The 25,220-nt window shown below is 31.3% G+C and overlaps 1 protein-coding gene and 1 long non-coding RNA gene across 2 annotated transcripts; both read left to right on the forward strand.

The window, feature by feature from the left end:
* The first annotated feature begins 4,045 nt into the window (after window positions 1-4,045).
* LOC107014629 lies at window positions 4,046-7,384 on the forward strand. Its single transcript, XR_001456258.2, has 5 exons — window positions 4,046-4,184; window positions 4,281-4,361; window positions 4,472-4,550; window positions 6,301-6,351; window positions 7,263-7,384. It is a non-coding gene; the product is annotated as an uncharacterized LOC107014629 (long non-coding RNA).
* Window positions 7,385-17,906: 10,522 nt separating this feature from the next.
* On the forward strand, window positions 17,907-20,102 carry LOC107013466 (structural maintenance of chromosomes flexible hinge domain-containing protein GMI1-like). The gene is made up of 4 exons (XM_027915499.1): window positions 17,907-17,940; window positions 19,261-19,566; window positions 19,651-19,722; window positions 20,046-20,102. Exons 2-4 carry the CDS (start codon window positions 19,378-19,380, stop codon window positions 20,088-20,090), a joined length of 306 nt encoding a protein of 101 aa, XP_027771300.1. The 5' UTR covers window positions 17,907-17,940; window positions 19,261-19,377; the 3' UTR covers window positions 20,091-20,102.
* Window positions 20,103-25,220: the final 5,118 nt, after the last annotated feature.

Here is a 25,220-nt window from a genome sequence, read left to right on the forward strand (position 1 = left end):
ATCAAGTAAAGTACAAATATGATTATATATTTTAATGAAGAACTACACCTTTATAATCTAATAAACATTTTTAGTTTACTTTAAATACAAATATATCATCCTATTTATTTTATTTGTAAAGTTACTTTTTAACATCTTTTAAAATATATATTTTAAAAATATTAAAATTAAAATTTATTTATTCTTTAATTTCAATCTAATATATATTATTAATTTTATCATACTTGTTTCTTTTCAGGTATATTAATTAGAGTCAAAATAAAGATGAAAATAATTAACTATATTTTTAAGTAATAAATTTTTATGTTAAAGTAGACATTTTTAGTAAGCATAAGAATATAAAAATACTAGGAATTAATCAAAGTAATAGTTAAATAGAGTAATGAATAGATATCACAGTAACTCATAAAAAACGTGAAGTGATAACAAAATGAGTTGATAGAAATAACATTAACCAAAGATGTTTCTAGAACTATTTAGTTTCTTGTTATTATTCTTGGTAGATTTTTGTTAATATGAATTACATTTTTACCGTTGATCATCATTAACTTCATATACAAAGAATCTTTCTAGAATTATTTATTTTTTTTGCTATCTTTCTTAATAGATTTTTGTTAGTATAAAATTACATTTTTATCGTTGGTCGTCCTACCATTTATTAATTAGAGTCAAAATAAAGATGAAAATAATTAACTATATTTTTAAGTAATAAATTTTTATGTTAAAGTAGACATTTTTAGTAAGCATAAGAATATAAAAATACTAGGAATTAATCAAAGTAATAGTTAAATAGAGTAATGAATAGATATCACAGTAACTCATAAAAAACGTGAAGTGATAACAAAATGAGTTGATAGAAATAACATTAACCAAAGATGTTTCTAGAACTATTTAGTTTCTTGTTATTATTCTTGGTAGATTTTTGTTAATATGAATTACATTTTTACCGTTGATCATCATTAACTTCATATACAAAGAATCTTTCTAGAATTATTTATTTTTTTTGCTATCTTTCTTAATAGATTTTTGTTAGTATAAAATTACATTTTTATCGTTGGTCGTCCTACCATTTATTAATTAGAGTCAAAATAAAGATGAAAATAATTAACTATATTTTTAAGTAATAAATTTTTATGTTAAAGTAGACATTTTTAGTAAGCATAAGAATATAAAAATACTAGGAATTAATCAAAGTAATAGTTAAATAGAGTAATGAATAGATATCACAGTAACTCATAAAAAACGTGAAGTGATAACAAAATGAGTTGATAGAAATAACATTAACCAAAGATGTTTCTAGAACTATTTAGTTTCTTGTTATTATTCTTGGTAGATTTTTGTTAATATGAATTACATTTTTACTGTTGACCATCATTAACTTCATATACAAAGAGATCTTTCTAGAATTATTTATTTTTTTGCTATCTTTCTTAATAGATTTTTGTTAGTATAAAATTACATTTTTATCGTTGGTCGTCCTACCACTTCACTCTTCTATATAATATAATATAATATATAAAATTTATATAGTTGGTATAATCTAGGGTTTTAACAAAATCAATCCTGTTTTTGTTTTTGCTATTTGCATTGTTCATTTATAATACAAGTTTAATACATATTACAAAAAACAATATATTATTCACATATAATACAAGTTTTAATGATGGATAATGCATTTACCACTCATTTTAATACACTTATAATACAATGTGACAATTTTTTACCAAACAAACATGAAATATTTCAAAAACAATTATAATTCAAATATATTGCATACATAATTCACTTTTAATAGATATTACATATTTATCACAATATTGCTATATATGGTAATAAACAAAAAGTATCGCTAAAATCAGTAATTATTTTTAAAAATGTATTAATTCATGTAATTTTTCCTAATTATTTTCTTCCAAATTATGTGACATGAATAAAAATTGAAAAAATGAACTAATTTTTTTATGTGTTTTTTTGCAAAATATTTTAAATTGTTAATGTATTTACCTTTTATGTCATTTTTAAATAATATATGTTATTCCATCTGTTTCATTTTATATGATACAAGTGATTTTAGGAAAGTCAATAGAATTTCTTATATGATTCTCACATACTTTTACTTGTCATTTTACTAGTGATTTATAGTACTTTTTAGTTCTTACGTCATTTTCAAACAATATATGCAATTTTCTTTTGTTTAGATAAAAATAAAGGAATCAACCGAATTTCATTACAGTTTTTAATTATGTTTTTCTAAAAATATCTTGAATTGTTACATTGATATTTTAAGCTTCTTTTTTATGTAATTTTAAAATATGCAACAAATTAAAAATTAAAACGAAGAATTAAAGTTTTCAAATCATTATATATTTATATTAAAATATTCAAATCTTTAAAACTCCATATATATGCACAAATTAATAGAAGGAAATCAAAAGAATATTTTTAAAAAAATATATGAAAGCTCATTCTAATAATAAACACAAATATATTTTATTTTTAATATATGATCCCTCCTTTTCAATTTATACGAACTTATTTTTTTATTTCATCTCAAAAAGAAAATAACTTCTGAATTTTAATTTTTGTTTATATCACATATTTAAGATCACAAAATTTAAAAATATTTTAATACACAAAATTTAAATATACATATAAATTTTAGTTTTATTTTTGACTGATTTCATCTAATATTATATTTGATATAGAATTATTAAGAGCTAATCGTGATCATAATTTATTTACTTTCATATAATGAATAAATATCATAATAATTCATAAAAAATAGAGAAATACCAAAAATGAGGTAATACTAATAATAATAATTAAAGATATTTTTAGAACCATTTTAATTTTTTTGTTATTGGCAGATTTTTGTTTGTATGAAGTTACATTTTTTTAACCTTTGATCATCATTCACTTCATATATAGAAAGATGTTTCTAGGATTATTTATTCTTGATAGATTTTTGTTAGAATAAAATTACATTTTAATTCTTAGTCGTCTTTAATACAAGTATATCATTCTATTCATTTTTATTTGTAAAATTACTTTTTAACATCTTTTTTTCTTTAATTTCAATCTAATATATATTATTAATTTTTATCACACTTATTTATTTTCAAGTATATTAATTAGAGCCAAAATAAAGATGAAAATAATTAATTCATGATAAATTTTTATGTAAAAAGTAGGCATTTTTTGATAAGCATAATTAATAGAAAAATATTAAGAATTAAAATAAAAGTAATAGTAAAATAGATTAATAACAAAATAGATATCACAATAACTCATAAAAGAAAAGATAGTGAAGTAATAACAATAACTTAAGATGTTTCTACAACTATTTAATTTTCTTGTTATCATTCTAGCTAGATTTTTGTTAGCGTGAAATTACATTTTTACCCTTGATCATTATTCACTTTATATAAAGAAAGAGATTTCTACAACTATTTATTATCTTTCTTTATAGATTTTAGTTAGAATAAATTACATTTTTGCCCCTAGTCGCCCTTCCATTCACTCTTCTATATAATATATATATATATATATATATATATATAGAAAAAATAAAATATATTAATATAAAAATAAATAGAAAAATATAACTATTCAAACACATTTTACTTTAATTAGTTCAAAATTTTCTTTCAAAAATATGTAAAAACAAGCTTAACATTCATTATTGTTTGTTTAATTAAATAGAAACTCTTCATTTTAACAAAATTACAATAATATTCTTATGAGCCCAAAACAAAAATTAAGACATGTATGGATTATTCTAGATTTTTCATTTTGACCATAAATTACACAATTACTATTTTGCCATTAAATGATGTTAAAATTACTAAAATGTCATTGGTCGTCCTTCTCCGGACTCTTTTGTATAGTAGTAATACAATAATATCCTTATGAGCCCAAAACAAAAATTAAGACATGTATGGATTATTCTAGATTTTTTATTTTGACCATAAATCACACAATTATTATTTTGTCCTTAAATAATGTTAAAATTACTAAAATGTTATTGGTCGTCCTTCTTATTGCTATTCTATATAGTAGTAATATAAAATTTATATAGTTGGTACTATCTAGGGTTTTAACAAAATCAGGCCTGTTTTTGTTTTAACAAAATCAGGCCTGTTTTGGTTTCTGCTATTTGCATTGTGTAAGGTCTATCATGTTGGGTATGTTTGTTATGATCCTTATCATTTTGTTTTGAAAGAACTGGTTATAGGTATGAGCTTAATTACAATCTTTCTTTTTTGTTTTTGGAAAAAAAGGATATCAAAAGAAATTGTAACACTTCTCTACCGTGTATCCAAGTTTGTATTGGCTGCAAATCTGATAAATATATCTGAAGAGTTAGTGCAACTATTCAATTCTCTCTTTATTTCTATCTTAAAACCATCTTGGCAAAGTATTTTACTGCACTTTCGTGGTTTTCAATTACGTTTTTCTGTATCTGTTTCAGGGGTAAAAATGGGAGCTTCCATTCATAGATCATCGAGAGACAGAGGCATAGGAGGAAAATCAAATCTCCAGACTTAAAGGTTGTTGCATCATTCCAATACACAATTTGCTTATCTGTGGTCAAAGATATTTATTAGAAATACATTTCAAATATGCAGCCCTACATATTTATTTTCTGTGGCTTTTGGTTGAGTTTTGAAATCTCTATGCTAGAAGCCCTCCCAGCCTGAACTTAGAGACAAGTAGTTACATATCAATGAACTCATGTTTGATTTTGTCTTGTCATTCCCCTGCAATTTGGGCACTGTGAAGTATCCTGTATGTTATCTCATGAATGTTTTGAACAAAAATGAATAAAGTAACAGGAGATTATATCAATTTTGAATTGGATTCAGAAAACCTTGAATGATCAACGAACTACGAGTTTCTAGTTATTTCCAACGGAGAGCAGCCTCTACTTGAAGTTCCTTGGTGTTATTACGAGTCATGTGCTAATGAGTTATCAGTAGATACCTTTTTTCAAATGCCACTTTGATATTAGTTTACTTTGCAATTGTGTTCATTGTAAATCTTATATTACAATAGCTGTGAGAGATTCTCTGGAAATTTATATGTCAATTTGAAAGTGGTGAAATTAACTCATAGAAAACACTAGTATATTGAAAGTTTACCTATTGGAGGCAAACACTGAATTCATAGTCACTAGCCACCAATAATAGAAAGACATAAATTAATACTCTTTTATAGGGAGAAAGAAAAAGGCAACAAGATGATTACAAGCATTTAAATGGAATATATAACTATGACTCTCGATATATATATCCTTGAAAACTTACCGACATACTAATTCTACCTTCTTTTTTAGTCTATTTTCTCTACAGATGCTCCTTGTCTCTTAATAGAAACCACGGCTGCTTTTACCTTATATTATGTGATTCTTAATTCATCCAACCTACAAACTGGGAATCCAACAATATTTTGGTTTCTATATCTAGCAGTTCCTTTATCCTCTTGGCTGACATTTGCTTATATGATCGTTGCTTTTACAGCCTTCCTTTGGTATGTTTGGTTATGGAGGGCCTATTGCATCTATGCATTTAGGCACGTATGTCTTGCTAAAGTTTAGAATGACTTCATTTTAGACAAAAAAACAAGGACTTACTTCTTTTCATGCTCTGCCTTTTCTGTAGAAGAGCCTCTGTTTCATCAAAAACAAAGGAGTGTAACATTGTGTGTGTGTATATATATGAACTGAGTACTATTATCCATGTGGGGGTCCGGGTATTGTGATTTTGAAATTATAACTTGTTGCTTCAAGCATCATTTTCCGTTTCTTTTGCTTATTACCTATTCCATTTGTACTCCAGCTATTGTAATACCCCTTAGAACAGGCCTTTCTGTATTACACAGTTCACACTTCTTTTCTCTTTTTGGATTTTGCTGAGTGTATGCTACTACAAATTTCCTATTGTTAGTATATGAACTTTGCAGGTATCGAATTTACTTGACCTTGTCAAACTTTGGTCTCTCCCCAACTGATTGGCACTGAGGAATAATAGTAGTTGTTATTGTTCAAACTTTGAGAATTCATTTCCAGAATTTAATGTCAATAGTCATTGTGATAACTATTATTTTAGTTAGATGACAATCATTAGAGAGCTGGAAGGTCACATAAAATGGTTTGTGGATCAACAAACATTGTAGCTGATGATGGTACCACAGTCTGGTGCATGTGGTGATTGATGATGTGATGATAATCTCTGTCTTTACATGATTTATCCTGTGCCATCTACCCTTTTGTATCTTATTCATTATTATTTCTTTGGGCAGTGTGATGAAGTATCAAAAACAGGAAAAACTGTGATGCCTATTGAATTTCAGGTATAGTATCTATATTTATTTTATTTTTAAAAAGGGGTAGGGGACGGGAAAATTGGGGAGAGGAGACACCAGGGTGGGAATCGTACTCTCACCAACAATGTGAAAGTTTAGATAGCCAACCAAAAGGGCTACTAAAATTTCCCAGGTACAGTGTCTATATGTTGTTATAACTCGGGGATAATTTTACTAATTCGTGCAGTTGATGTCTTTATAAAGGCAAACAGACGCCAGACACTTCTGTACACTTTAGGAACTCCTTTATATTTTTGGTGGAAACTCAGGAGATACCAATAAGTATCAGATGATTGATTGCTATTTGTTGAGAATCATCTTAAATCTCCGCTTGGACTTTAGTATACCTATTACTTACATGATCCTAGCTTTTTTAGTATACCTAAGCCTGATTGCATCGAACTATGTCTCATCTTTAAAATTAATGTGGAGCCTCTTTTTCCTATAATTCATCACATCGAGTTCCTCAAATGGATGTGTTTAAATAACTGTGTGATGCATGTTCTAAAAAGGAAAGGAAATCAATACCTAATTTGTTAAAGAGCTTTTTCTGGTTAGAAATTCAACTCTGTCTAAGCAGATGTGGCATTTCCTAGTCGTTTTCTTTTTTAATATTTAATGCATTTCAATAAGAGTTGCCCTTGCTGTTCAATTCCTGGTCCTTTTTCATGCATTCTCAGATATAAGCTTTACTGATCATATAAATAGGAAAACGATCATTTGTGTGAGAATTTTCAGCTACTATTTAAATATCTGTTATAACTTATGAATTATTTGTTTTCTTATCACCAAAAAATAAGCAAATTCTAATATTTTTGGGGAAATCTCAATCATAGTACCCTTTGCCAATAATTGTTTTAGTAGATAATCTCTTTCTTTCCGCTTATGCAAATTCACAGGTCAATGACACTAATTTAGCGGAAATTGAAGGTGGAGAGGTTACTGTCCTGCAATGGTCCAGAGTTTTTAATGCAACTTAGCTTTCACGTAAAGGATAGCAGTGATTGAAAGTTTGTTCAGGTAACATGTGTATCATTTGTCAGGACAAACACCTGCCAAGTATTTTTATCAAATCCTGTTATCGTAGTCTATGCATTATATAGTCTGAGACCAATTTTCTCAGGAACAAAATCCTCCTCCGGAGCACATGCTCACCTGAGGTGTGTTTATTTTCCGGTGGTGCAGGTAAAACTATATTGTACAGTTCTGTTATGTGTCATTGAAATTTCTTTTTGATGTTGTACCTGCTCTTGAAACATTTTGAAGGATGTTGCATGCTTTTAATTGCAGGGTAGAGAGAGTATTGAGGTGATATTGGAAAAGCTAGAGGCAGATGGGTATGGAATTACCGAGAATTTTGAAACTGTCCGTTGGTCGGGTCGTCTGCTTCCAGATGCTCGTTGGGTAAGATCAGAATCTTTCTGTTATTCATAGTTTACAAATTATAATTTACCAGTCTTGTATTCCATCACTACAGTCTGCCAAATAATACCTTCATGATAATATATGTCCAAAATTTGAAAGAAGGAACATGTGTGCCTGTAATTTACGTGTATATTGTGTTATTCTCTGTTTTGTTTCTTTTTATGGAACCAAAGCCAAGAAAAAGTGATAGGGCTGAAGTCCTGAAGAGATGCTGCTTTAGAGTAAAATGCTTCATAGGTATAAAACCATTTGTACAAAACAAGTGCTCTCTTATTAATGAATAAGCAATTGCTTCTTTTCTCCAAGCATCACTGAGCAATATTCTGCTTGCAAAGACCGATGCTGGTTTCAACCCAACACCGTCAAAGGTACAAGATAGCTTTCCAAAATTTCTGACGACTTGACTGAGGATTTAATTGCACGTCAGCACGTGTATATACAGAAACGCATTTCCGGAATGCAAAATGAGAATATTTATATGCATGTCTATATATCAAGGCAGTAACTATTCCATGTGCAGGTAGTTAATACTATCTTGTTGTCCATTATTTGAGATACATAACATTCTGTTATTTCTTATTTATTTTCCCTCTATTCACAGTTATTCCAGGACCATTGCAGCATATCCCGCTGCATCCTGTAGATTTTGGCAAAAATCAATTGGCATGCACCAAGGCACCAACACAAATAAAGGGGCATTAACTAATCCGCGTGACTCGAGGTATAAAATTTAAAAACTTTTGTGTGTCTATGTGCACATACAAAACTATACAAGTTACATACCACAATAGATGGTACAACTAGAATAACTCGTATTTGGCTCAGATCTCTTTGAAAATATCTATATTTTTTAATTTTAGCTAAGCCCCAACAATAAATGTATAAAGGAACCATACCATACCCAATAACACCTTGATTGGTCTTAGACCAGTTATATTGTGATAGGTCAGAAATACACCATCGAGCAATGGTTATAGCAACTCGTGAGCTAGTTTCGATTAGAGCACTAAAATTTGGAGAAATCGATGTACCCCTGGTGAGAAAGGGATTGGTCGATTTTATGACAGACTGTTGCATTAAATAAAAAGCATTTCAATGTTTTATCCACGCCGCTCTTTCTTTGTAAAATTTTCTTTTCCACTAGATCCTAACATCCACTTCCTCCCTTATCATGATGTATATTGATACAGTTGAATATCATAAAAATCTCTAACTAAGACCGTAGATTCTCTGCTACCATAAATTAGCAGCCAAAGGAACATCGAAATTGATGAAGAATTGTATCAGAGCTCATGCATGATGGCTTTATCGATGCCCATTAGCATTAATTAAGTATTTTTTTGGTTTTGTATCTCTTATCGTGAAACTCTAGTGATAGAATGAGCATCTTCAATTGAGTAGAAAAGTCATTAATTCACTAAACAATCGAAGGTAATACAGAGGGGACAATAGAGGGATAGGGAGAACGTGCACCTTCTCATTGTCCATAGACATTTTCCGTTGTTACCCATTCATCGTTGAATCTCCGGAGATATCCAGAAGAGTGAGACTGGCGCCTTTGAGGGGAAGAGTGAGTGCACACGTATTATGTCTTATCTTATCAACTCTTTCTATTTAGATATCCGAGAAGTATTTTTCACGTTTTCAACGAAATGACTTTTTTTAAAAGATAAAATATTTATCTTTTCTTGATACTATAGAAGTAATAAATGAAATTAATAAATATATATTTAAAATAGTGGGAAAATAAAATTAAACAGAAAGGTTAATATAGTAATTTCAACAATAACTTAAGAAGTTGCAAAATTTTATTCATAAAACGCCGTTGATTCACGTGTTTTAAGTCTTAGCTCATCATTTCTTACTATTTAGGTATCCAGAAACCTTTTTTTTCACGTTTTCAATGCATGACCTTTTTTTAAAAGATAAAATGTTTATCTTTTCTTGATCTTATAAAAGTAATACATACATATTTAAAATAGTGGGAAAATAAAATTAAAGGTAATATAGTAATTTTAACAATAAAATAAGAGTCACCAAATTTTACTCATAAAACTCTACGGGTGCACGCGTTTTATGCCTTATCTTATCAGCTCTTTCTACTTGTGTATCCGAAAAGTATTATTTTCGTGTTTTTAATGACATGACGTTTTTAAAAAATATAAAATAGTTACATTTTCTTGATATTATAAAAGTAATAAATGAAATAAATAAATATATTTTTAAAATAATGGAAAAATAAAATTATACGAAAGTGGTAATATAGTAATTTCAATAAAAAATAAGAAGTCACCGAATTTTGCTCATAAATAACTGCGGTGCACACATTTTATGTCTTATCTTATCTGCTCTTTCTATTTAGGTATTCGAGAAGTGTTTTTTAAGTTTTCAATGACGTGATGTTTTTTAAAAGATAAAATATTTATTTTTTCTTGATATTATAAAAGTAATAAATAAATAAATATTTAAAATAGTGGAAAAATAAAATTAACCTGATGGGGTAATACAGTAATTTCAATAATAAATAAGAAGTCACATAATTTTACTCAAAAAACGATCTTGGTTTACACGTTTTATGCCTTATCTGATTAGCTTTTTCTATTTACGTATCTGAGAAACATTTTTTCACATTTTCAACGACATGACTTTTTTTAAAAAAGAAATTTTTTTTTATCTTTTTTTGATATTATAAAAGTAATAAAAGAAATAAATAAATATATATAAAATAGTGAAAAATAAAATTAAACGAAAGGGGTAATATAGTAATTTCAACAATAAATAAGAAGTCACAAAATTTCACTCATAAATTGCTATTGTTGCACGTGTTTTATGCATTATCTTATCAACTTTTTTTATTTAGGTATTCGGGAAGCGTTTTTTTATGTTTTCAACGAAATTATGTTTTTTTTAAAAGACAAAATATTTTATCTTTTCTTGATATTATAAAAGTAATAAATGAAATAAATCAATATATATTTATAATAGTGAAAATATAAAATTAACCGAAAGGGTTAAATATAGTAGTTTCAACAATAAATAAGAAGTCACTAGATTTTTGTCATAAAAGCTATTTGTGCACGCCGTTATGTCTTATCTTATTTGCTCTTTCTATTTAGGTATCCGAAAAGTATTTTTTTAAGTTCTCCACGACATGAAGTTTTTTTAAAAAAAGATAAGATATATATTTTCTCTTGATATTATAAAAGTAATAAATGAAACAAAATAAATATATATTTAAAATAGTGGATAAATAAAATTAATCAGAAGGGATAATATCGTAATTTCAATAATTTACTCATTAGACTAGTATTTGTTTTTGTTATGTGGTGGTAGGTTGAGTAAAAGGAGTAAATTGAGGGATACATGACAAAAAATGTTGAAATTAAAGTTGGTGATAAGAATAAATAAATTGACCAAGTCAAACTTTTTTAATTAGTGATTAACATAATTGGGATCTAAAATGTAATATTTAAATTTCTAAACTTTTTAAAATATTGAAAATGAACTCAATTTATAATTTCAAGATGTTTGAAAAGTTTCCCTCTCTTTTTAAATTTCATTATTTAAAAATCTCTTTTAAAATTTGTTTCTCCCTCTTCTTCCTTCTTTCTTTCTCTTTCCAGATTTCTTCTTCTTTTTCTTCATTTCTTTTTCTCTTCTTTCATTTATTTGTTACCTCTGTTTTGTCTCTCTTTAGTTAAATATATTCTTATAGTGTTCTGCATGTACTCACATTTATTTGTTTGACCTGCTGTTGACAGCAGTTGCTTAGCTTGGCTATTCTAGTTATTTGTAATCCTACAACTTAGTAAGATTGGTTATCCTGTTATTGCTCTTGTTTGGTAATTGGTCCTAATTCTCTTTCTTTTTACCTGCTTTCACTTGTGTAATAATGTGTTATATCGGCTGGCACCTATGGCTGTTTCTCGTGTTTCATACTCCCCTAAAACTGTGCACTATTTCTCTTATTTTGCAGTCTAAAGCTAACTAAGAGCAGGATTACAATATTTGACAGAGGCCTTTGAATGGATGGAAGTGCTTAAAACTCCATAGTGAAATGGTAATTTCTTTTCTCTGTTATAACTGTGATCTTGTTAGTTATCTAAATTATTAAGCCCCAGAGAACTTAAGAGCTACATTATGGGTTGCAAAAGTGTTTCCTCTTGAGGTTAGCACCAAAATACTAGAAATTTGTCTAATTTCATGTCTTGGATGGTTCAAGTTCTTTGTTATATGGATGAACAACTATTCCTCTGAATGGCCTCAATTTCTCTCTTCTTCGACTTTTTCAGATCATTGCTTATGATGCCTTATGATATCGTTCATATATTGGTAGATTGTTTTGCTTCCATATGTCGTACTTTTAATAATAACTTCAGAAAAGTCAGGCCTGTTTTTGTTTCTCCTATTTGCATTATGTTAGGTCCATCTGCACTTAATAGAAAAAGGAAGTTTGTGAGAAATATTGGAGAAAATATTATTGAATTGCGTATCTAAATTGTTACATGAAGACCCTATTTATAGACACTACATTGGAAACCTTTTCCAACTAGAATTCCTATTCTTATTCCCATTCTAATTTCTATTCTAAGTAAGAAATACTTATTCCTATTCTAACACTCCCCCTCAAGATGGTGCATACAAATCATATGCACCTAGCTTGTTACAAATGTAATTAATACGAGGACATGTGAAAGACTTGGTGAACATATCTGCAAGCTGATCATTTGACTTCACAAATTTTATAACAATATCTCTTGAGAGTATCTTTTCTCTGACAAAGTGACAGTCAATCTCAATGTGCTTAGTCCTTTCATGAAACACTAGATTTGATGCGATATGAAGAGCCGCTTGATTATCACACACAAGTTCCATCTGATCAATTTTGCCAAATTTTAATTCTCCCTGTAACTGTTTGAGCCAAACTAACTCACAAGTTGCTGTTGTCATTGCTCGATATTCTGATTCTGCACTAGATCGAGCAACTACGTTTTGTTTCTTACTATTACACGACACCAAATTACCTCCAACTAAAACACAATATCCGAATGTTGAACGTCTATATGAGGGTGATTATGCTCGTGACCTTGATCCTCAAAGAGTAGTCCTTTGCCGGGGGCTGACTTTATATATCGAAGAATACGAACAACTGCTTCCCAATGACTATCACAAGGGGAAGTCATAAACTGACTTACAACACTCACGAGAAAAGAGACTTCTGGTCTAGTCACTGTGAGATAATTCAACTTTCCAGCAAGTTGTCTATACCTTTCCGGATTACTAAGTGGCTCCCCCTGTCCCGGAAGAAGTTTAACATTCGGATCTATCGGAGTGTTTATAGGTCTACATCCCATCATTCCTGTCTCCTCAAGTATGTCTAAGGCATACTTGCGTTGAGAGAAAACAATGCCTGATCTAGACTGAGCAACCTTAATACCTAGAAAATACTTCAATCTGCCAAGGTCTTTAGTCTGAAAGTGCTTAAAAAGATGGTTCTTTAAATCGATGATACCATCTTGATCATTACCGGTGATAACAATATCATCAACATAAACAACCAAATAGATAAATCGACCTGGTGTAGAATGTCGATAAAACACAGAGTGATCATCTCCACTACGATTCATGCCAAACTCCTGAATTACTGTGCTGAACTTCCCAAACGAAGCTCGACGAGACTGTTTCAGACCAAAGAGTGACCCACGCAATCAAAATACAAGGCTACTAGACTCCCCCTGAGCAACAAAACCAGGTGGTTGCTCCATATAGACTTCTTCCTCAAGATCACCTTGCAGAAAAGCATTCTTTATGTCCAACTGATAAAGAGGTCAATGACGAACGACAACCATAGATAGAAAAAGATGAACGAATGCTATTTTAGCCACAGGAGCGAAAGTGTCACTATAATCTAGCCCAAATATCTAAGTATACCCTTTGGCGACAAGGCGAGCCTTAAGTCGATCAACCTGACCATCTGGACCAATTTTGACTGCATAAATCCAACGACAATCAACAGTAGATTTACCTGTAGGAAGGGAGACAAGCTCCCAAGTACCACTCTTATGTAAAGCAGACATTTCATCAACCATAGCTTGCCTCCATCCAGAATGAGAAAGTGTTTCACCTGTGGTCTTAGGAATGGAAACAAAGGACAAAGACGACACAAAGGCATAATGGGGTGATGATAGACGATGATAACTTAAAAAGGTATAATGCGGGTTAGTATTTCGAGTAGATCGTATACCTTTTTGAAGTGCAAGCGGTGGGCTAGGTAGAATCAAGTCCGCAGTAGGAGCAGGATCTGGCGCATGACATGCATCATCTGGGACTAGGGTAGGACGTGGACGGCGATGATAAGTTAATAGTGGTAGCACTACAACTGGAGATGTAGACCTAACTGTAGATCCCTCAAAGGTTGGAACAGGTAAAACTTGAGGTTTTAGGCCTAACTCACACCCCAAAAGCTAGCGCAAAGGGAGGAGGATTGCCCAAGCCTTATAAGGAGTCCACTCATCTCATTAACCACAGATGTGAGATTTTTGTCATTCTTTAACACCCCGCCTCACACCCAGTGTTTAGCATCTGGTGTGTGGGCAATTTGATTTTGGGGGCCCCAACATCGGGTGAGAAGATCCTGCTCTGATACCATGTGAGAAATATTGGAGAAAATATTATTGAATTGTGTATCTAAATTGTTACATGAAGACCCTATTTATAGACACTACATTTGAAACCTTTTCCAACTAGAATTCCTATTCTTTTTCCTATTCTTATTCTTATTCTAAGTAAGAAATACTTATTCCTATTCTAACAAAGTTCATGTTGGGTATATTTGTTATGATGCTTGTCATTTTGTTTTGAAAGAACTTGTCGTGAATTGAGGGGACACAACTGGTTATGGATATGAGCTTAATGACAATCATTCCAATAAACAGTTTGCTTTTTAATCTGTGGTCAAAAGATCTTTATTAGAAATACATTTCAAATATGCAGCCCTAGATATTTATTTTTTGTGGCTTTTGTTGAGTTTTGAAATTTCTATGCTAGAAACTGTTCCAGCCTGAACTTAGAGACAAGTAGTTACATATCAATGAACTCATGTTTGATTTTGTCTTGTCATTCCCCTGCAAGTTGGCACTGTGAAGTATCATGTTTGTTATCTCATGGATGTTTTGAACATAAATGAATAAAGTAACAGGAGATAATATTAATTTTGAATTGGATTCAGAAAACCTTGAATAATCAATAAATATGTTCATTTTTTACCATTAGGTATAAGTGTCTTCAAATTCTTTGTTTTTCAAGACTGGCTTTCACTTGATCAATAGGACGGGTATTTATACAAAAAATTGCATCAGTTTTGGAAAATCACATAATGACAATCGCTGCTTAGGCTATATTAGTTAAGATATATTTATTAGAGTTTCTAGTTATTTCTATCGAAGATCAGCCTCTACATGAAGTTCCTTGGTGTTATTACGAGTCATCTGCTAATGAGTTATCAGTAGATACCTTTTCAAATGCCACTTTGATATTAGTTTACTTTGCAATTGTGTTCATTGTATATCTTATATTACAATAGCTGTGAGAAATTCTCTGGAAATTTATATGTCAATTTGAAGGTGGTGAAATTAACCCATAGAAAACACTAGTCTATTGGAAGTTTACCTATAGGAGGCAAACACTGAATTCATAGTCACTAGCTATCAATAATAGAAAGACATATATTAATACTCTTTTATAGGGAGAAAGAAAAAGGCAGCAAGATGATTACAAGTATTTAAATGGATATATAACTATGTCTCTCGATATATCCTTGAAAACTTACCGACATACTAATTCTATCTTCCTTTTTAGTCTCTTTTCTCTACAGATGCTCCTTGTTTCTTAATAGAAACGACGGCTGCTTTTACCTTATATAATGTAATTCTTAATTCATCCAACCAGCAAACTGGGAATCCAACAATATTTTTGTTTCTATATCTAACAGTTCCTTTATGCTCTTGGCTGACATTTGCTTATATGGTGGTTGCTTTTACAACCTTACTTTGGTATGTTTGGTTATGAAGGGCCTATTGCATCTATGCATTTAGGCACGTATGTCCTGCTGAAGTTTAGAATGACTTCATTTTAGACAAAAAATTAAACAAGGACTTACTTGTTTTCATGCTGCCTTTTCTGTAGAAGAGCCTCTGTTTCATAAAAGACAAAGGAGTGTAAGAAAGTATACGTGTTACATCTTGAGACAGATTCATTGCTCCGCTGTTCTTCGTCTCAACAAACTTGGAGGGCACTCATCATTGTTTAATATTACTCTCTTCTTACCATTTGCTTCTTTGCTAGTATAAGTTCTATCTCTTTATCTTATTATTCTTACGTTTATATTTTCTTTCATTTAGACTGATGGAAATATTAGAGACACCTTGGAAGATGAACTACGAGACTCAGTTGATGGTAGCTTCACTAAAGTAAAATATTCTTCTGTACTCTTGCTGATCTTTTGATTATTGAAGTTCTTTAGTATCATCTTCCTATACAGTAGATTTTTGCACTGACTTCCTATGAAGTCAATTTTGAGTTCAATTCCCATCCTAACATTTAGCTTGATATGATTGATATCCTAATAGATACTTTCTCTTGCTAGCCAACAATGTGAAAGTTTAGATAGCCAACCAATAGAGCTACTAAAATTTCGCAGGTATAGTGTCTATATGTTTTTATAACTCAGGGATAATTTTAGTAATCCCTGCAGTTGATTAATTTTATTAATCCCTGCAGTTGATGTCTTTATAAAGGCAAACAGACGCCACACACTTCAGGAACTCATTTATATTTTTGGAGGAAAACCAGGAGATACCAATCAGTATCAGACGATTGATTGCTATTTGTTGAGAATCATCTTAAATCTCCCCTTGGACTTTAGTATACCTATTACATACATGATCTTCGCTTTTTTAGATGAAAAGTCAGCATGTTACTTCCTGAGCCTGATTGCATCGAACTGTCTTATCTTTAAAATTAACGTGGAGCTTCTTTTTCCTATAATTCATCACATCGAGTTCCTCAATGGATGTGTTTAATATTACTCTCTTCTTATCATTTGCTTCCTTTGCTAGTATCAGTTCTATCTCTTTATCTTATTCTTCTTATGTTTATATTTTCTTTCATTTAGACTGATGGAAATGTTAGAGACCCCTTGGAAGATGAACTACGAGGTCAATGGCACTAATTTAGCAGAAATTGAAGGTGGAGAGGTGGCAACCACAAACTTACTGTCCTGCAATGGTCCAGAGTTTGTAATGCAACTTAGCTTTCATGTAAAGGATAGCAGTGGTTTGAAAGTATGTTCAGGTAACATGTGCATCATTTGTCACCACAAACACCTGCCAAGTATTTTTCTCAAATCCTGTTATCGTAGTCTATGCATTATATAGTCTGAGATCAATTTTCTCAGGAACAAAATCCTCCTTCGAAGCACACGCTCGCCTGAGGTGTGTTTATTTTCCGGTGGTGCAGATAAAACTATATCGTATAGTTCTGTTATGTGTCATTGAACCTTGAAATTTCTTTTTGATGTCGTACTACACTTTATAAGAAAAAGAAGAGTCTGCTCTTGAAACATTTCGAAGGATGTTGCATGCTTTTAATTGCAGGGTAAAGAGTGTATTGAGGTGATATTGGAAAAGCTAGAGGCAGATGGGTATGGAATTACCGAGAATTTTGAAACTTTCAGCCATGTTTCTGTTCGTCGGTTGGGTCGTCTACTTCCAGATGCTCGTTGGGTAAGATCAGAATCTTTCTGTTATTCATAGTTTACAAATTATAATTAACCAGTTTTGTATTCCATCACTACACAGTCTGCCAAAGAATACCTTAATGATAATATACCTCCAAACTTTGAAAGAAAGAACATGCGTGCCTGTAATTTACGTGTATATTGTTATTCTATATGAACTACTCGCCTTTGTCTTGTTGCCCAATCTTTAACTTTTTCTCCTTATTTTTATTATTCCCTCAAGCTTAAAAAATGTCAACTATATTTTCTGCTTTATTTCTTTCAGTCTTGGCTTCCTTTTATGGAACCAAAGCTAAGAAAAAGTGATAGGGCTGAAGTCCTGAAGAGATGCTGCTTTAGAGTAAAATGCTTCATAGGTATAAAACCATTTGTACAAAACAAGTGCTCTCTTATTAATGAATAAGCAATTGCTTTGTCATTTTTCCAAGCATCACTGAGCAATATTCTGCTTGTAGAGACCGATGCTGGTTTCAACCCAACACTGTCAAAGGTACAAGTCAACTTTCTTAAATGCATTCTGACGACTTGACCGAGGATTTAATTGCACGTCAGCACGTGTACTTATAGAAACACATTTCTTGGAATGCAAAATGAAAAGATTTATATACATGTCTATATATCAAGGCAGGAACTAACTATGTGGAAATTCTAAATATGCAAGTAATATAGTTCCTTAGGAAGTCAAAAAATTTCTAATGCCAATCATCTTTTGTCTGATTTTTTTTACACCACCAAAAATTTTAAGTTCATACTCAACGACGTGCATTCCGTATTGTTGCTCGTTCACCTACTTCTACATATCTAGGACAACCTTGCGGACAACCATAGGTATTATTTAATCTAATGAAATCTTCTGTATGTATTTTCCCAGACTGACTTAGCACATCACCATCTTTTCATCATTGCATTAAGGAACTTTGGCAACAAGCCTTCAAATAAAGAGAATGGTCATGACTTATGGTTTGTTGTGCACTGTTGAAATGATATCCCACAACAATATAGCAATGAGGTCATCTCTGTTGCTCTTATTATGTGTGTGTCTCTCTCTCTCTACATATCTATCTTTTCTGAAGAATTAACGTCATCTTTTGAGTGCTTATCTGTTGATAATACAGTATGGGAGAACCAAATTTTGAAACACCAAGAGAAAACCACACCATCATCAATTGATATATTGGACGCCGAGCAATGTCTGGAATTGGTCATTGAGGGGGTTAGTTAATAAAGCAGCTTGCTTTTTCTAACCACTTGTTTAATAGTACTCCTGTATATAAGAAAGCTAATAGAATGTCCCACTGAACAAAACGTCCTTTATTGCCCCCAGCATAATCCACAGTTGTCCAATCTATCTAAGAATCACCCACTATAACCTTGAATATCATACTCTGTAGATTCGTTTACTACATCCACTTAATCGGGATCCAAGTCAGATAATTTAGTCATTTCACTTATCAAAATGAACGTGAACAGGCCTACATGGTTTCATTTAATTCGGCCTGGTAGAAATTGTTGTGTGTGTGTATCAAGTGGAACATATTTCTCCATTTCGTTCCAAGTTTTCTGTGCTTAATACTTCTAATATCTTCGAAATTGATCAGATTTCAGCTGTGTATAATCTTAGATTGTACCACATTAATATGTTTTTATCGAATAGCTTCATTTGGTTGCAATTGCAGGCGCTACCTCAGGATGTTGATGCTGGACATGAACCTCCAGAGGAGATTACTGCAGTTGTTTGTCCAGCTTCTTTTACTTCTGCTACTGCATCCAAAAATTTGGATCAGAAATACATCATGAAAGAAAATTTTGCGATGACTCTAGAGATCAAATTTAAAGCAGATGAGGAAGAACAACATATTTACTCTGGGCAATTGAATCCTTCATCGCTTAAAGGATTTCATGGTCTATATATGTTCCCCCTGAAGAAGAAGTCACCAAAACCTTTTCAGACAGCAGGCATTTATCTATTTCGATTTTCTCTTGTAAGTTATATGATCTGCAGATCTCCATATACGGAATAATGTATTTCACTTGATTTTCCTTGCGGTTGGATCTCTTCTTTTCAGATAGAAAGTTGTACAATTTCTGTAAAGGAAGTGCGCGTGAAAGCATTGTCTGAGCCTACTAGTTGGGAACTTGTAAGTGATGGGAAGAGTACACACGTTGTAAGGTGGCGCTCTCAAGTCTAAAGTAACTTCTTATATAAGTTGTGCAAAATGAAAAGATTTCCATCGCCGAGTCATAAGATTGTTATATACACTTGGGATACTTTTGATGTTATGTATTACAATTCTTAAGCTTGAAATTATAAGGAGATATCAGAAGGAACGAGAAAGTAATTAGTCACCTGCATTAAATCAACAAAATGTGACTGACTTTTTCATTCACCTGTTTATATGTAAGTCTTGCTCATTCTTGTCAAAGTTATGTTTGATTTTGTCCAAATGTGTATATTTGGAAGGGCTGGTTCTTGTTTTCCAGAGGTTTTCAGTGTTGCATGCCGTGATAGATTCTGCAATCGTATACCATTCAAGCCGCAGACAGAGATAGAGATGAAGTTAAATTCAGGCGGCAGAGCTATTTCATCCGAATGCAATTATGACCAATATATTACAGAATGCAGTTATGACCAATATATTACACATGACAAATATACCATGAAATTTAAGGTGAGTTTGTATTTTCCTGTTTCTTGTCCTCTTCAATACACCTAGCAAATCTTCTTGAAAAAATAACTGTGCAAAAATTTAATAACTTTTGTGCGTCTATGTTCACACAAAAAAGTATACAAGTTACATGGCGCAATAGATGGTACAGCTAGAATAACTCCTATTTGGCTCAGACCTCTTTGAAAATATCTACTTTTTTTTAATTTTAGCTAAGCCCCAAAAATAAATGTATAAAGGAATCATACCAAACCCAATAAACCTTGATTGGTCTTAAACCAATTATATTGTGATAGGTCAGAAATATATTATCGAGCAATGGTTGTAGCAACTCGTGAGCTAGTTTGGATTAGAGCACTAAAACTTGGAAAAATCGATATATCCCTGGTGAGAAAGGAACTGGTCGATTTTATGACAGACGGTTGCATTAAATAAAAAGCATTTCACGGTTTTACCCACCTTTTTCTTTCTTTGTAAAATTTTCATTTCCACTAAATTCTAACATCCTACTTCCTCCCTAATCATGATATATATTGATACAGTTGGATATCATAAAAATCTTTAACTAAGACCTTACATTCTCTGATACTATAAACTAGTAGCCAAAGGAACATCGAAGTTGACGAAGAATTGTATCAGAGCACATGCATGACGGCTTTATCGATGCCCATTAGCATTAATTAAATATTTTTATGTTTATATCTGTTATCCTGGAACTCTAGTGACAGAATGAGCATCTTCAATTGAGTAGAAAAGTCATTTAATTCACTAAACCATTGAAGGTAAAACAGAGGGAACAAAAGAAGGATAGGGAGAACCTGCACCTTTTCATTGTCCATTGACATTTTCCGTTGTTCGCCGTCCATCGTTGAATCGCCGGAGATTTCTAGAAAAGTGAGACTGGCGCCTTTGAGGGGAAGAATGGAAAACAACAGTTTTGACAGCAAAGTGAATATAGGGTTATTTGGTGTGAAGGCGTTTTGGCATTTGTTTGGTTCATAGAATCTCAATTCTCAAGTAACTCACACTTGACAAGTGTACAATTTTTTCAATGTTTTTGCTAAAAAATAATAATATAAGATAAAAGTAATTTTATCTACACTAAAAGTATAGTCAAGTATTTATTCACATGAAAAATACTTAAAAGTTAGTGATACAGGTACAAAAATTGTTTTCAATAAAATAATTGTATGTATATATAATATATTGGACAAATAATATAGACTCGCGTATAAGTAATGTATATCTATATATTAGATATTATACAATAAAATATATATTGTACATTGATTTTTATTCCATCTCAACCTCTCAATGTATTGATTCGTTTAATATGTCATTCATTTTTGCGGCAAATCCAACTCATGAATTTTTTTGTTAATTATGCAAGACATGAAAAGTTTTAAATCATGATTTGGCAAAAATTTTTAGAAATATTTTTCATGATAATTAGTAATTTGTGTATATTTCATTGATAGACATTCATTATTTCAAGAAGCTAGCTATCACTAAATAAGTAAAACTATCATTGTTTTTACCTGTTCTGTACTGCACAACAAGAGTTGAGTTCTATGGATTAATTTATTGACAAATTCTTTATAGCCACCTAGTAAAAAATTCCACGGATCATCTAGGTGGCTATAAAGAATTTGTCAATAAATTAATCAATAGAACTCAACTCTTGTTGTGCAGTACAGAACAGGTAAAAACAATGATAGTTTTACTTATTTAGTGATAGCTAGCTTCTTGAAATAATGAATGTCTATCAATGAAATATACACAAATTACTAATTATCATGAAAAATATTTCTAAAAATTTTTGCCAAATCATGATTTAAAACTTTTCATGTCTTGCATAATTAACAAAAAAATTCATGAGTTGGATTTGCCGCAAAAATGAATGACATATTAAACGAATCAATACATTGAGAGGTTGAGATGGAATAAAAATCAATGTACAATATATATTTTATTGTATAATATCTAATATATAGATATACATTACTTATACGCGAGTCTATATTATTTGTCCAATATATTATATATACATACAATTATTTTATTGAAAACAATTTTTGTTACCTGTATCACTAAATTTAAAGTATTTTTTATGTGAATAAATACTTGACTATACTTTTAGTGTAGATAAAATTACTTTTATCTTATTTTATTGTTTTTTAGCAAAAACATTGAAAAAATTGTACACTTGTCAAGTGTGAGTTACTTGAGAATTGAGATTCTATGAACCAAACAAATGCCAAGACGCCTTCACACCAAATAACCCTATATTCACTTTGCTGTCAAAATTGTTCTTCCCCTCAACGGCGCAGTCTCGCTCTTCTTGAAATCTCCGGTAATTCAACGATGGAAGACGAACAACAAAGAATGTCCATAGACAATGAGAAGGTGCATGTTCTCCTTTCCCTCTTTTGCCCCCTCTGTTTTACCTTCAATTGTTTAGTCAACTGAATGAGTTTTCTGCTAAATTGAAATTGCTCGTTCTTTCAATCAAGTTTCAGGATAAGATATATAAATCATAAAAATACTTTAATTAATGCTAATGGACAATAAAGAAGTGCATGTTCTCTGATAGAATTCTTCGTCAATTAGATGCCCTTTAGCTGTTAGTTTATGGTATCTGAGAATCTAGGGTTTTAGTTAGAGATTTTTATGAGGAAGGAGAATGTTAGGATCTAGTAAAAATGGAAGTTTTACAAAGCAAAAACGGGTGGTGAGGTGAAATCGTGAAATGCTTTTTCTTTAACAGAAAGGTTTGTTATAAAATCCTCAAATTCCTTTCTCACCAGGGGTATATCGACCCTCAAATTCTATTTGGTCATTTTAATTCTCTAAACAACTGATTAATTCAAACTAGCTCACAAGTTGTTGCAACCATTGCTCGATATGGTACTCCTCTGTACTTGATTGAGCAACCACACTTTGCATCTTACACTTAAAGGATACCAAAGTACCTCCTACTAAAACACAATATCCAAACCTGGAACGTCTATCAGAGGGTGATCTTGCCCAATCAACGTCTATATATCAAATGATATGCTTATGGTCACGATCATCAAAGAGTAGTCATATACCTGAAACTCACTTTATATATCACAAAATACAAAAAACTGTATCCAATGATTATTAGAGGGAAGTCATAAACTATCTTGTTTACTCACAAGAAAAGGATGTCAGCTCTAGTCACTATAATTCAACTTCCCACTAGCCATCTTTACCTTCAAAAATCACGGAATGGCTCCCCCTGTCGTGGCAATATATCAGCATTCGGATCCATAGGAGCTTCAATAGTTCTACATTGCATCATTCTTGTCTCCTCAAGAATGTCCAAGGCACACATGCAATGCCACATAATAATTTTTAATTTGGACTGAGCAACCTCAATACCTATAAAATACTTCAGTCCCCTGAGGTCTTTAGTTTGAAAATACTGAAAGAGATTTTACTTCAAATTAGTGATATTATCCTAATCATTGCCGGTGATAACGATAACGTCAACTTGGACCACCAAATAAAAACACAGATTAGATGCAATATATTGATAAAACACTGAGTGATCAACTTCACCACGAGTCATGCCGAACTCCGCTCTGGAATTACTTATTGAACTCCCAAAATGTAGCTCAAGAAGACTGCAACCCTTAGACTTTAGAGTGACCTGCACAATCGACATACAAGGATACTTATGATACTGACCCCCCCGGCTAATAAAATAATGTGGTAAAGCATCATTAATGTCCAACTAATGAAGAGGCCAATGACGAATGACAACCATAGATAGAAAAAGGAAGATATATGCTATTTTAGCCTGGGATGAGAAATTATCGTTCTAATCCAACCCAAATATTTGTGTATATCCTTTGGCAAAAGTGAAATTGAAAAACTTATATCAGTCGAAAATAGTGCAGTGGCCACCAAAAAGTGCTCAAAATTCGGTATAAAATGTATGAATTGTCTCTAAATCACGAGTAAAGTTGCCCAAAAACTAGCTGGAACAGGCTTACGCTTTGGCGCGTGGTACTATCGCGGTAGCTAGAATCCTAAAAGTCCTACTATTATATTTTGATTGGTAAAGGATAAGTGTATTGATACTTGATGCTATAGAAATGTACAATTATCAAGCTTACAAGGAAGTCATACTAATATTTCATTTTTCACTTTATATATATGTTGCCTGTGCCTTTCAAACAATTCGGGGATGCACTTGTGAGTAGTTTTTTCTTTCTAAACACAATAATATCAATCCCTGTGTGGCTCCTCTTTACCAATTTTTTTGGCTTGTTCTCTATCTCTCATTGCTGCATTTATTGCTATGTATACTGTCACTAAACTTGAGTGCGTTTCTCGACAGAAACTTGGGGATGATATTGCAGATATGGCCTATGCATCAGACAATGTGATGCAAATGTGGAATCACTTAATATTAATCAATCAAATATTGAGCTTGAGATGTCCAACTTGCGAGGTATTAATTCAGCTGATGCTTGTATGCTACATTACTGTCTACACCTCATGCCTTCAGCTTTTTATAATAGTTATCAAGATTCTTTCATGCTGCTGTGTTGCTGCAATGGTTTGGCTTTATGTAGTCCGGAAAATTTTTAATTGACACATGAAATCAAAAAACAATGTTATGTGCATCATGAACCATGCCTATTTTAAACCAGCTGCTTGGCATGTTTGCATTCTAAACAGATTTATTTATTTTAATTTTTTAAAAAAGTAATTCCATTGATAATGTGAAATTCGTTATCATCCCATATGCTTAGTTAACTTGTGCATTTTTTATAGATTAATTTAAAATAGAAATTTATGATTTAAAATTTTTATTCATAAATATAAAATTATGAATTTGTATTATTTATAAATTTCTTAAATATAAAATTTAGCTAAAAGTATATATACCTTTCTCTGCCCAAAAAAGAATTATATTTCAAATTTATAATTGAAAT

The sequence above is a fragment of the Solanum pennellii genome, chromosome 3, assembly GCF_001406875.1.
Source record: "Solanum pennellii chromosome 3, SPENNV200".
Taxonomy (NCBI): Eukaryota; Viridiplantae; Streptophyta; class Magnoliopsida; order Solanales; family Solanaceae; genus Solanum; species Solanum pennellii.

Coding starts and splice junctions, on each gene's coding strand:
- LOC107013466 (XM_027915499.1), top strand. CDS start 19,378: ATGAAAGAAAATTTTGCGATGACTCTAGAGATCAAATTTAAAGCAGAT. Junction 19,567..19,650: donor ATCTATTTCGATTTTCTCTT/GTAAGTTATATG, acceptor TCTTCTTTTCAG/ATAGAAAGTTGTACAATTTC. Junction 19,723..20,045: donor AGCCTACTAGTTGGGAACTT/GTAAGTGATGGG, acceptor TATATTTGGAAG/GGCTGGTTCTTGTTTTCCAG.